This window comes from Artibeus jamaicensis, unplaced genomic scaffold, assembly GCF_021234435.1.
Source record: "Artibeus jamaicensis isolate MK-2021 breed Jamaican fruit bat unplaced genomic scaffold, CSHL_Jam_final contig_240, whole genome shotgun sequence".
Lineage (NCBI taxonomy): Eukaryota > Metazoa > Chordata > Mammalia > Chiroptera > Phyllostomidae > Artibeus > Artibeus jamaicensis.
The window spans coordinates 9,747,669-9,761,014 of record NW_026521506.1 but is presented as its reverse complement, the minus strand read 5'-3'; the positions used below and the strand labels follow the sequence as shown (position 1 = coordinate 9,761,014).

The window sequence follows — 13,346 nt, the reverse complement described above, 5'->3', positions numbered from 1 at the left end:
ATTTTTGGGGGTCTGTATTCATACACCTACTGGATATAATGCTACTAAGGTATGGGAAGCCTAATAAAAGCGTTATAAGAAAAAATTGCTGCCTGAGTTCCTGTATAATTTGTTAACTACTCCAGTATTTTAGCTATTTTCAGAAGGAAATAATATTGGTCATCACAGTTAACATATTTTGAAAGTGCTTTTAAAATGAATTATTGTTATGTCAATTGTATACAAATTTATAGAATATTGAGTTTGTTTAGAAAACAAAACTGTACTTAATGCAGAATTTTCACCCCATACAGGATTTTGATTCTTGGTTTGACACTAAAAATTGTCTTGGTGATCAAAAACTTGTGGAAAGACTGCACACAGTAAGTAATAACAGATAAGAAAAATTAGTAATTCCATATATATTAGCAAGCTGAGATAAAAACTAATATAGAATCTGTTTAAACTGTGGGTTTGCCCCTTGGCTTAGTCTCATCACTTCTCCTTCTCAAACTTTCTGACAACTTTGGGAAACAAACTGCACTATTTCCTCAGCCTCTCTGTGGAATAGCTCTTTTGCTTCTACTTTCCCCAGTGGATAATGTGATCCTCTGCAGTAGAGGTTATTCACTCTACACACCACTCAGGTCTTCAAGAGCACATCAGTATTCTAGTTTTCCAATGCCACTTCTGAGCCACTGCTTCTCCACTGTCATGTATAGAACTCTTCCTTTGAGGCTCAAGTTATCTTGCAGATTTACCCTCCACCCATTCTCTTCTCTGCCATCTGCTTATCACCAGCTGACTTCCTCACATTTATTGAACATCAGTTTTACATTCTTTGCTAACTTTTCATATCCTTCTAACACTTTCACTCATGTAACTCCTTTTGTACTTATTCCGTTACCTTACAGAGAACACTAGTTCCTGGATCCTGGACTCCGGCTTTTTCTCCCCATCCATCAGCCTATTGCTGTCATTACTTTTTTCTATACCCAGTGATGAGCCCGTTTTCTATCACTTGAACCAATATTTTTGCCAATACTTCCAAACTCCCTTGCTCTCTTGATCTGCAATTTCTGCCATAAAAGCCCTACACTGGAATAATGTAACCATCTCTGTCCTCTGGGTTTAAATTAATTATTTTTAAAGTATATTTTTATTGATTATGCTATTACAGTTGTCCCATTTTTCTTCTCCCTTTTATCCCCTCCACCCTGCACCACCCCTCCCACCAGCATTCCTTCTCTTATGTCCATGGGTCGTATATATGTTCTTTGGCTTCTCCATTTCCTATACTATTCTTCCCTCTGTCTATTTGTACCTACCATTTATGCTTCTTATTCTCTGTACCTTTTCCCCCATCCTCCCCCCTCCCCTTCCCCACCGATAACCCTCCATGTGGTCTCCATTTCTGTGATTCTATTCCTGTTCCAGTTATTTGTTTAGTTTTTTTGTTTTTGTTTTAGGTTCAGTTGTTGCTGGTTGTTTGTTGCCATTTTACTGTTCACAGTTATGATCTTTTCTTAGATAAGTCCCTTTAACATTTCTTACACTAAGGGCTTGGTGATGACGAAGTCCTTTTACTTGCCCTTATCAGGGAAGCATTTTACCTGCCCTTACATTCTAAATGATAGCTTTGCTGGATAGAGTAATCTTGTATTTAAGTAAGTCCTTGCCTTTCATGACTTCAAATACTTCTTTCCAGCACCTTCTTGCCTGTAAGGTTTCTTTCGAGAAGTCAGCTGATAGTCTTCTGGGAACTCCTTTGTAGGTAACTGTCTCCTTTTCTCTTGCTGCTTTTAAGATTATCTCCTTATCTTTCATCTTGGGTAATGCAATTATGATGTGCCTTGATGTGTGTCCTTGAGTCCAACTTGTTTGGAACTCTCTGAGCCTCCTGGACTTCCTGGAAGTCTGTTTCCTTAGTCAGATTGTGGAAGTTCTCCTTCATTATGTTCTTGAATAAGTGTTTCATTTCTTGCTCTTTCTCTTCTCCTTCTGGCACCCCTATGATTTGAATGTTGGGATGTTTAAAGTTGTCCCCGAGGTTCCTAAGCCTCTCCTCATTTTTTTTTGAATTCTTGTTTCTTCATTCTGTTCTGGTTGAGTGTTTCTTTCTTCCTTCTGTTCCAAGTTTTTTATTTGAATCCCCATTTCCTTCCCTTCACTATTATTTTCCTGTGTATTTTTCATTTCACTTTGCATAGCCTTTACTTCTTGCTGTATTTTGCGACTGTACTTAACCATTTCTGTGAGCTTCCTGATTATCAATGTTTTGAGTTCTGCATCTGATAGGTTGGCTATCTCCTCATCTCATCACTTAGTTCTTTTTCTGGAGTTTTGATCTGTTCTTTCATTGAGGCCCTATTTCTTTGTCTTGGCATACCTGTTAATGTTGTATGGAATGGAGCCTTAGGTATTCACCAGGGAAGAACAACCCACTTTGCTGTGTTGTCAGGATGTATGTAGGGCAGAGATCAGAGAGGGAACAATGCTGTTTGCTTGGCTCTTGACCCACTTTCAGTCACTTCCCCCACTACCCACAAGTAAATTGGGCCCTTATGGTGCTGATTCCCAGGTGGGTGAGTTTATGTACATTCTAGGAACCCATGAGTCTCTCCAACAAACTCTCCTGTGAGGCTGGGAGTTTCTTCCATTGCTGCAACCCCCACAGGTTGTTAATAGCCAGGGGTTTTCAGGCTTTCTTTTCTTTAGCTGGAACACTGGGTTGCTTCTGTCTTGTTCTCCAGTTGTTCTTCCCAGTTTATCCACATGCAAATGTAGATTATCCTGGCCCACCAACCACCACCTCACCTACCTGGTCCTCCAGCTGCTGCCTTGCCACATGTCCTCTCCACCCCAGCTGTCCATCTCCACCCCTCCTATCAGTCTGGATGAATGTTTCTTCTTGAACTCCTTGGTTGTTGGACTTACATACAGTTCAGTTTTTGGTAGTTCTGGTTGTTTTTTTGTTTTTAAATTTGTTGTGTCCTTTTGGTTGTGCAAGGAGGTAACATGTATCTCCCTAAGCCTCCATCTTGGCCAGAAATCTGTTTCTCCCATTTACTAGCAAAGTGACCTGCTCTGTGCTGGGGCTGGTCAACAGGAGCTACTATGATTTAATGTTCCCTAGCATAAGCACAGCTATTTCATACCTTCCATAATTTCCCCAAGATTTTTGTCCCAGGTATTCTATACCCTCCTCCTTTCTCAGCAGGTAATAGTATTCCTTTCTCAAAGAGAAAATAGAAGTCATTAGGGTAGGAACTCCTTCAAGGATATCCATCTTCCAAGGATATATATGTGTGTTACCGTCTCTCTAAATGGAATATGTGTTCTTTCTGTGGGCAATGGCTGATTCTTCTAAATTGAACCAGGGATCTCATCTCTTTCTGTTTTCTTATGGACTTTGTCTCATAATTTATCCTTTTTACTAACTCAATTTTCTACCTTTCCCTCCATATTGCCTCACTTCCCTTAATGTGTAAACATTCTCAAGTATGAGGGGGATCCAAAAAACCCTAGAAAGTTTATAAAAAATTGTGTATTCTTACATGTTTAAACTTCAGTCACCTTCAAAGTACTCTGTGTTTGATACAATACACCAATTGAGATTTTTTTCCCACTGGTCAAACAGTTTTTGAACTCACCAATTTTGATGCCTTTTAGTGCTTCTGCCATTTTTTGTTCATGTCTTCCACATCAGCAAAACATTTCCCTTTGAGGACATTTTTCATCTGGAGAAACAAAAAAAAGTCATTCAGGTCAAGATGGAGTGAGTAGGGAGGATGGGGCATGGTAGACATGCTCTTTTTGGTCATAAACTGCTGAACACTCAGTGCAGTGCAGGTAGATGCACTCATAAATCTCCCATTATGAAAAAGGCAAATGCATTGAAAGAGTCTTCAAAAAAATTCACCGAATTTGAACGCAGCCTCTCACACAAGGCCATTTGGTAAACTGATGCACACGGGTTCCTAGAACACTCACATAGCGGGGGAAGCCTATACCATAAGGGACCTGCCCTCCAGAACATAATTCCAGTTTTTTGGGTCTCCCCCTGTAGCTCCCTTGTTAAGTCCAAACCCACACCCACACTCAACCTCTCTCACACATATACACACAGTAAGTACCCTGTCAACACTGTTTCTGTCGGTGATTATGCATTTTCCCCTTGATAACTACACTTCTTAAAAGATTAGTTATCCTCTCCATCCATACTACCTAAATTTCCTATTCACTTTTTAAATGTACACTTCTAAATTAAAAAAAGTCTTAGTGGAGTTTTATGAGGATGTGGGTACAAGTGCATGGATGCTGTTGTTTTGTCTGCTGTTTTTTTAAAGATTTTATTTATTTATTTTTAGAGAGGGCAAGGGAGGGAGAAAGAGAAACATCACTGTGTGGTTGCTTCTTGCACGCCCCCCACTAGGGTCCTACCTAGCCCGCAACCCAGGCATGTGCCCTAGACTGGGATTGAACCAGCAGCCCTTTGGTTCGCAGGCCGGCACCCATTCCATTGAGCCACAACAGCCAGAGCTTGTCTGCTGTTTTTAATGAGAATCTCAAGCTTTCTTTACAAATTACAAAATAAAAATAAAAATGTCCACCTCTCTTTCTCTCCCCTTACCCTGGCAAAATGTAAGCTTCATGTGGCAGAAACCCTGTTTCCTGCCACATTATGTCCTGTGTACCTGGTCTAGAATAACTGCTCATTAAATAGTCATTGACCTAAGTCCCCAACAGTCATCATGCTGTAAATATTTGTTCAGAGTTAAACAGAGCAAGTCAGAAAACAAATGACTTAAGTAATGAGGGCATTTATTGTAAGAACGCAGAAGAGGAGTTGAATACAAATCTTCAAAGAATCTTGTAATACAAGTTGTAGTACATCTGGGCCTCATATAGCAAACCTGGTTAGCTCTGGGGACTGGTTGTTCTGTCTCTAGTGGGTCTTATCAGTCCTGGATCCATTGACCTCTGGCTCGTATCCATTCCATACAACTGAAACTTACCTCACAAGACTTCAATGATTTTCATGTTGCTGTATTCAGGGTACACCATTTGGCCAGTATCCTGGCTTCCTGTAAAATTTAGCATAACTTACCACTGTTCTTGTTTGAAACTTTTTCTTGCTTGATTTCTGGGATACAGAATGGATTTTCTCTTCTCTTAACTCTTTGTTCCTCTCAGTCCTCTTTATTGGCTTTTATTTCTCTGTCCCTAAAAATTTAGTGTCTTGTAGAGTTTTGTCTCTGACTTTCTTGTTCATACATGCTCTTTCTGGGGATCCATTTCTATTTCAGCTACCACCTATATACTTATAACTCCCAAATGTCTCTCTCCATATCTCTATCCTAAGCTCTAGACTTCTATATCCCACTGCCTTCTTTGTCTTATGGCTAAATACCTCACAAACACTTGAAACTCTTAAAAATCTCCTTTAGACATATTCTTAAAACCAGAAACCAGAAGTCTGCTTTTACTTCTTCCTTTTCCTTGCCTCTCATAGATCTCTAATAATAGCCACAGTTTACTTAATGTCTACTATGATTAAATTCTATACGTGTACTACTACGAATTGTCACAGCAGCCTCAGAAATAGGTATCATTGTCCCCATTTAAATGTTTGGCATATAAATACTGTAAATATATATATATATATATTTTGGATGAATGGATCAGGAAACAGGCTTGGAAAAGTTACAAACTCCACCAATTCAAGACACAGCTAATCAGGGACTGAGCTGATTGTAGAATCAGCTTGATCGGGTTTGAATTCTGCTTCTACCCCTTACTAGCCAGGTAACTTTGGCGATGTTTTTAAAATTAAAATAATCACATTTCCCTAAAAGATTTATTGTAAGGATTCAATACTTGTTATGTGAAATTCATGGTGCAGTGTCTGGTACACTGCAGGTAGTCTGTAGATGGTAGCACTATGATTTTGTGATAGAATTTGCCTTGCAGGTATATACTAATATTTCATGTTTTTTCTCTGTTCAGAAATATTTTCCTTAACATTGAACTTTTTTCTCCTCAGTCATATATTTAACCATTTTGAAATTGCCTGAATTTTTATTTCACTTTTAGAGACTCTTTGATCCATATTCTGAATTCAGATTTCCTCTAAGGTTAAAAAATCCTATATGACAGCAGAGATTTGAAAGGCTCTTTTGTACTTAGTTCAGTAGTCAGTCATCTTGTTTTAATGTGTTTTGTGCTGTCATATTATGCATGTCTAATTTAGGTTTATGTTTTAAGTGTCTGATAAACTCATAAAAACTGTAATTTTTTAGGTTTTAAAACCATTTTTGTTACGTCGCATAAAAACTGATGTAGAGAAGAGCCTGCCTCCTAAAAAGGAAATAAAGATTTACTTGGGACTGAGTAAAATGCAGCGAGAATGGTGAGCTATTTTATTTTTATTGGAATTTACTTAATGTGTATGGAGTTATTAAAAATTAGATTTGTAGTGGTACAGTTATGCCTTTTATTGAGAAATTACATTTTATGTTTAAATGCCAAGTTAAATAGTTCAAATATTTCAACAGCAAATTGATATTTTATTTAACCATTGGGATATTGGCCTGTATTTGAATCCTGTGCTTTTCCTCTTAATGGCTTTTTAGCTTAGGCGAGTTATACAGTTTTTCTTCTGTAAAATGAGGGTAATATTACTTAGTTTATCAGATGATCTCAAGGTTAAAGGGGATAATGTCACTGACACATTTGTTAGTTTTTTTCCCATCAGTGAAAATAATAATAACCAGTAATAATGAGTGAAATATCAGTGACTGTGTATATTTCAAAAATAGAAGTTGGAATGGTTTAATAAATACAAGTAAAGCAGGAAGTTGATAAGGGGGGGCACAAGGAATCATAAATTAGGCATGTTAATAGTGTAATAATGCTGTGAAGAGAGGCAAAATATAGCTTATATAAAAACATTAGATCACTTATAATATGTAAATGACTTCTCTACTATTGAAACCAATATATGGTAGTGGCGAAATATGTATTTTTCTGGACTCAGACATAAGAGTGAACCTTGGCTTTGTCCTTTTCTGTGGCCCTGAGTAGGTTGTTTCACTTCTTTTAGCTGCCTGAATTTCTTATCTGTAAAAAGGGGGGTGATACTAGTACATATATTAGCGTTTTATGAAGCTTTAACGAGATGATTCATATAAACCCCTTGACATGCATGATACCTGGCAGTTGCACTCTGTACAGGTTAGCTCTTATTGTAATTAAATACTCTTACTGTTCAAGTGGATACATTGGTCTATTTTCATCTGGATGTATAGGTCTAGAAAAGATAATGAAAATGTTTATAGGATCAGGAAAAAATGAACTATGAAGACAAATATGAGAAATTGTGATTATTTTTAGCTCAAACAAGTAAAGGTTGCATGCTAATTTTCAGTAACCACTGTAGTTATTGAACAGTTATCAGATACTATCACCTGAATAGTTATCAGCTGATTATAATTTCTAGTACTGGAAAAAGCATGAGGAAACAGGTTTATAGATAACAGACAAGTTAAAATGTTTCCATCTTCACTGCTTTCTTGGTTTTGCTCACTGGATTTACTCTCAAATCTTACTCATCTTTAAACGGAAATTGAAACAGATCTCCAAAGATGCATTTCTTGATGGCATTAAACCTTTCTAATAATCAGTGGTTAATTAAAGTTTAAAATTTCAGGTATACGAAAATCCTGATGAAAGATATTGATGTTTTAAACTCTGCTGGCAAGATGGACAAGATGCGACTCTTAAACATTCTGATGCAGCTACGAAAGTGTTGTAATCATCCTTACCTGTTTGATGGTGCTGAACCTGGTCCACCTTATACTACTGATGAGCACATTGTCAGCAATAGTGGTAAAATGGTAGTTCTTGATAAACTGTTGGCCAAACTCAAGGAACAGGGTGAGTTACAAATCTTTCTATTAACATGAAAACAATATTATTGACTTGTATATGAATAAAATTTTGCATAATCAGTCATCATTCATTCACTTGTTCATTTGGCAAACATTGTTGAGTACTTAGTATTTGTCAGGAATTGTCCTACAGACTGGGTGTACAAAGGTGCATAAGACACATGGCAGTCTTTGCCTTGGAGAAGCTTACGATGTAGCGAGGAGGAATAGCTGCAGTGCATTGTGTTAAGTGCTATGATTTATTGAGAAACTTGGAGTTGGGGAAGTGGTTACAGAGATGACATTTGAGGTGACCCCTGGAGAATGTATAGGAGTAATCCTTGGGGAAAAAGAGGGGAAGGGTTTTCCAGAGTAATGGAGCAGGTGCGAAAGAAGGGAATGTGGAGCTTATGGTATTTGGGTACCATAAGAAGGGAATGTGGAGCTTATGGTACTGCCACTCTAGTGGCAGTAATGAATCTGGGAAGATGGATGGGGCCATATTACAAAAGACTTTTTAAATCATGCTTTGAGGAATTTGGGCTATTTTGAAGGCAGGGTGGGGAGCAGGGAAGTTCACAGAAGACTGGGCTATGGAAAGTGACACAGTTAGACTTGTATTTTCAGAAGAGAATGTTGGAAGCAGTATGGGGGAATCTACTAAGGATGAGAGACTAGAAAGAGGAGACTAGTTGGGAGACTGTTGGAGTAGTCCAGTGAAAGATTATGTGGACCCATTGCTCATCCTCAGGAGAGAGTAAAGGCAGACTTTAAATTATCTCAGTATGTGTGGAAGATTTTGAAGCCCTTCAGAATCCATAACTCAACAAATGTATCATTCTGTATAGCATTCCTTGAGGGTGTATGTGTGTGTGTTTAGTGAAGTGTTCATATGCTATATATTTATGTTGCATATGACGTTTACTTTTATTTTTGTAACTTTCCGGTTACTTTTACACAAGCTGAATAACTTGCTTTTTTGGATGAAATGTTTTAGGTTCAAGGGTTCTCATTTTTAGCCAGATGACTCGCCTGCTGGACATTTTGGAGGATTATTGTATGTGGCGTGGTTATGAGTATTGTCGACTAGATGGACAGACCCCACATGAAGAAAGAGAGGTGAGGATGAGAAAATAAAATAAGACTTCAAAAATTAGAGTTCAATTAAGCCATGTTTTCATCATTATGTAGTTTTGAACTTTGGCCTTTTCTTATAACGAGGTGCATTGAATTTCTCACTGCCACTCTTCTCTGAGATCTTCAATTTGGCTTCCGTTACACTGACTCTTTACCAGTCATTCTCTCCAAGGTCTTTAAAGACATTATCACTTATCCAAAGGATACTACAGCATTACATCCTTACCTCCTCTAACCACTGCTATCTCTGACCTTTTGATTACTAACTGTTTCTCAGTTAACTCTTTGACTTCTGATTTTATGTCATTTTCTTTTTATTTGCCTCCTACAGTAGACCCTCACTGTTCGTAGAGTTTAACTGTTGAGATTTCTCCACTTTATGAGCAACCCTAAAGACTTTTGAAACACATTAATTTGTAAAGGGAATAATCTCATCCTTATAGAGATTTTCTAAAAGTGAAATGGGATAACAGGTATAGGTGTTATATGTTTATATTGAATATAAATATATGCATTTGGATCTTGGAATATTAAAAGTTTCGTGTGCAGAAAAGAGTCATTTAGCTAGTAAGGAAGCCTACCTAGCACCCAGTATCTTTTTCAGATTTGGAAATTCTTCTGCATCTTAGATTTTTCCTCACGAATGTCATGGGTCTAATGTAGATTAAGCCCTTTAAAACACTTTTTGGGGAGGGCTTTGCTAATTTTTCTTCTCTTTTCTGTGATCCTTCAGGACTCTGTCTTTGGCCTCTGTTTTAAGTCTGTACTCATGCTCTGGGCAAAGATCGTGATTTCATGGTATAGTGGAAAATGCATTGAACTTGGTTTCAGAAGACCTGAATTTTAGCACCAACTCCACCACTTTGTAGTGTATGCAAGCCATTTAATTCTCTGAGCCTCAGTATCTTTAACTGTATTATAAGCGTAATATTAATTCCTAGGCTTTTTTCTGACAACGTTGTGGGGACCACTTGGTATAATAGGTAGGAATACAGTTTTTAAATTGTGTAGTGCGGTATATACCACATATCATAGAATTGCACACAGGTCTTTTTTCCACTCGGCTTTAACGTCCCTTCTCAGGCCACACAGACTCAGCCCATGGTACTCTCCTTCCATAGCTGCATTGGCCACTCTGTCCCTTGTGTGCCTCACTGAAGCCAGGCTAGAGCACAGGATAGTGTCCACAGCGAGCATATAGGCCATTTTCATGTTAAGGGTTTGTTTGCTACCCACTCTGGAGAACACTTGGATTAACACTTACAAATGTGGGACATTTCAGAGCTTACTCTGTCCTCTGCTCTATAGTATTTTAGTCTTTCTGAAATGGTAACTTGGCCTTTTGCTGATTTATTCCTGAGAATGGATTTCTCCAAATCCACTTTAAGCATAGGCCATATAGTAGCATTAGAGATGACCCTTCTTCATGGAGCAAAGATGATACCAAGGCAGAAGGATGCATGCTTTCTGACTTCAGCTAGCCAATTTGCATTTGATTGATTTCTCTGCTCATAAATAAATAACACGGACTTTACCTAATTATGCCCAAATTCTTGTTTTCTTAAAACTTCAAATAATGTTCTCCCTTCAGGGAATTTAAATTGCATGTATTGACTTTAGATACAGCAAAGTCAGAGCTGTTCATATTTTTTTTTGGAAATGTCCCCGCTTTCCCATTATGTGTTGTCCACACAATCATTTCAATCATTTGTTATTATTTTCTAAATAAGAAGGGGAAGACCATATTTGATTCCTTACTTTGTTTACTAGCTGTTAATAAACAATTCTTTCTCAACAACTCACAGATTTGCCCTTTCTCCATTGCTACAACTAAGTCTTTGGTTATCTTCTGATGCAGTTCCTATAATTTTCACTTAATTGGCATCCTCATTTTTATAGGGAAAGGAACTAACATTTGTCAAGCAACTGCTATAAGCTTACGCAACTTATAGTTCCAATTGAATTCTTCCGGCAGCCCAGTAAAGTATTGGTAGAATTTTCTCTACTTGAAACTGTGTCTCAGAGAGGTTAAATGCTTGCTCAGATTCACATATGTAATAAATGGTAGAGTTATGATTCACATCCAGGTTTTTGCTATTTCCTCTACACCAAATTGCCTCTCACTACACCATGCTGCTTTCTGTACTGCCCCCTCTACATGCTATACTGACTGTGGCAGTGGGAGTCACCTTTTCTGCCTGTAGCTTTTGACCATGCCATTCCATTCATTAAAAATCTAACTTCCTGTATTTTGTGATTATAACAGTAATTAATAGTCAATTGCTGAAGGAAATTTGGAATATACAGAAAAATATTTCTGGCCAATCTTTTAATGTATATATTAATGTACAAATTATATATATAAATATAAATGTATATATAAAATATCCATTAAAAGATTATAATTGATATACTATATACACTATGTACAAAGTTGAATATCCTGATACTTTTACTCAATGTCAAATTGTACTTTATCAGTAAAAAAATCACTGTAAAAATAATTTTAGTGTAGTATTTCATCTTAGGGATGTACTAGAAATAATTTACCCCCCTCTTGTTGATCATTTACATTGTTTCCAATTTTTTACTATTGTAAATAATGGTAAAGTGAAAATCCTTATACATAAATCTTTGTGCACATCTCTGATTATTTCCTTAGGATAAATTCCTAGAAGTGGAATTACTGGGTCAAAGGGTATGAACATTTTTAAGACTCTTGATGCATATTGCCAAATTGCTTTCCAGAAAGGTTGTACCAATTTACACTCCTAGCAGCAATGTATGAGAGTGCCCGTCTCACCGCCCCCCTCGTCAACATTGAGTATTATCATTTTTTAATCTTCAAAAAATGGTATTGTTTTAATTTGTATTTATTTGCTTACTAGTGGATTGAACATTATTCTTGTGTTTATTAGCCATTTGTGTTTGTTACTCTGTTATCGTCTTTTTTTTTTAGCTCATTTCTCTTTTGGGGTCTTAGTGGGTTTTTTTAAAACTAATTTGCATGAGATCTTTATATAGTGAGGAAATTATTATCCCATTAATTTTTAAGACTCTTTACTAAATATCCCCTAATTACCTTCCTAATTTTTTATTACTTTTATGTTTGCCCCTTTTCACCATATGGGAATAAATCTACTTACCTTACCCTTATCTCATTCCCAGTTCTAGACCTTTTTTTTTCCTCTCGATTGGTCTTGTAAACTGTACCTACTTTATTAATCCTTCATAAACTAATGGGAATGAAGTTAAGTTATTTGACATTTTTCCCCCTAGATATATATGTTAGCTCTCACTCAAAACACTTTCACTATTGTTTAAAATAATTGGAGTGATTTATTACTTGTTTAGTTAAGTTTGCTTATATGATTATTATAAGATTGTTTCTATTGATGTAAGCTTATAAAGATTAGGTACTTTGTGTAATATACTTTCTATAGCAATTCACACAGTACAGTATAGAGATAGATAAATGCTTAAATATTTTAGAAAGTGAAAGAATGTTATAAAGTGGGGTTTTAACCCTGCGTGTTAAAGTGTTTATTTTTTAAGGCTCTGGTAATATAATTTGATTTTTCCTTCTTTTTCTTCCATTTCCTATGTTAATTTAAAAAAGGAAGCTATAGAGGCCTTTAATGTTCCTAATAGCAGCAAATTCATCTTTATGCTGAGTACCAGGGCTGGAGGTCTCGGAATTAACTTGGCCAGTGCTGATGTGGTTATACTATATGATTCAGACTGGAATCCACAGGTTGATCTACAGGCTATGGTTAGTAATCTTTAATGATGTCAGAAACTTATCTTCGCTCACAATCCTATTGTTATTTATATAGCACAGAGGCAATTTATGATAAATGGATAACAATTTTTGGGAGGTTTTGTAGATGTTAAAATAGAGTATCCTGGGAAATAAACAATTTTGCAGTTGCTGTGCCAATTGCAAAAACAAACAAAATGAAAACAAATATACCCCAAATCCAATGATAGCATTTGTGTGTCCATTTTGGCTCTTTGTTATGAAACAGAAATGTCATTTTTCCCACTTCTAAATACTGAAGAGGGTTAAAAAGTCTCTCAATACTATTCTGCTTAACAATGAAATATATTAAAATTCCTAGTACTGAAATTGTGAGAGTTGGGATTTTAACTTTTGTAATTAAAATATTTGGGCCCTCACTGGTGTGGCTTAGTTGGTTGGGCATCCTCCCTCAAAAGCTAAAGGTTTCTGGTTCTGTTCCCATTCAGGGCACATGCCTTGGTTGCAGGCCAGGTTCCCAGTTGGGGTGTGTAGCAGAG

The 13,346-nt window shown here is 36.8% G+C and overlaps 1 protein-coding gene across 6 annotated transcripts in view; it reads left to right on the top strand.

Annotated features, from left to right (window-relative positions):
- The window catches only part of SMARCA1 (SWI/SNF related, matrix associated, actin dependent regulator of chromatin, subfamily a, member 1), a 78,031-nt gene that overhangs the window by 15,045 nt on the left and 49,640 nt on the right, over window positions 1–13,346 (top strand). For 4 of the 6 annotated variants that reach the window (XM_037147121.2, XM_037147115.2, XM_037147117.2 and 1 more), the window contains 6 exons: window positions 294–362; window positions 6,282–6,391; window positions 7,691–7,917; window positions 8,908–9,029; window positions 11,710–11,745; window positions 12,667–12,819. In XM_037147121.2, the coding sequence (XP_037003016.1) occupies window positions 294–362; window positions 6,282–6,391; window positions 7,691–7,917; window positions 8,908–9,029; window positions 11,710–11,745; window positions 12,667–12,819 (717 nt within the window). The remainder of the gene's footprint in view (window positions 1–293; window positions 363–6,281; window positions 6,392–7,690; window positions 7,918–8,907; window positions 9,030–11,709; window positions 11,746–12,666; window positions 12,820–13,346) is intronic. The other 2 variants (XM_037147116.2, XM_037147119.2) reach the window with 1 other exon arrangement.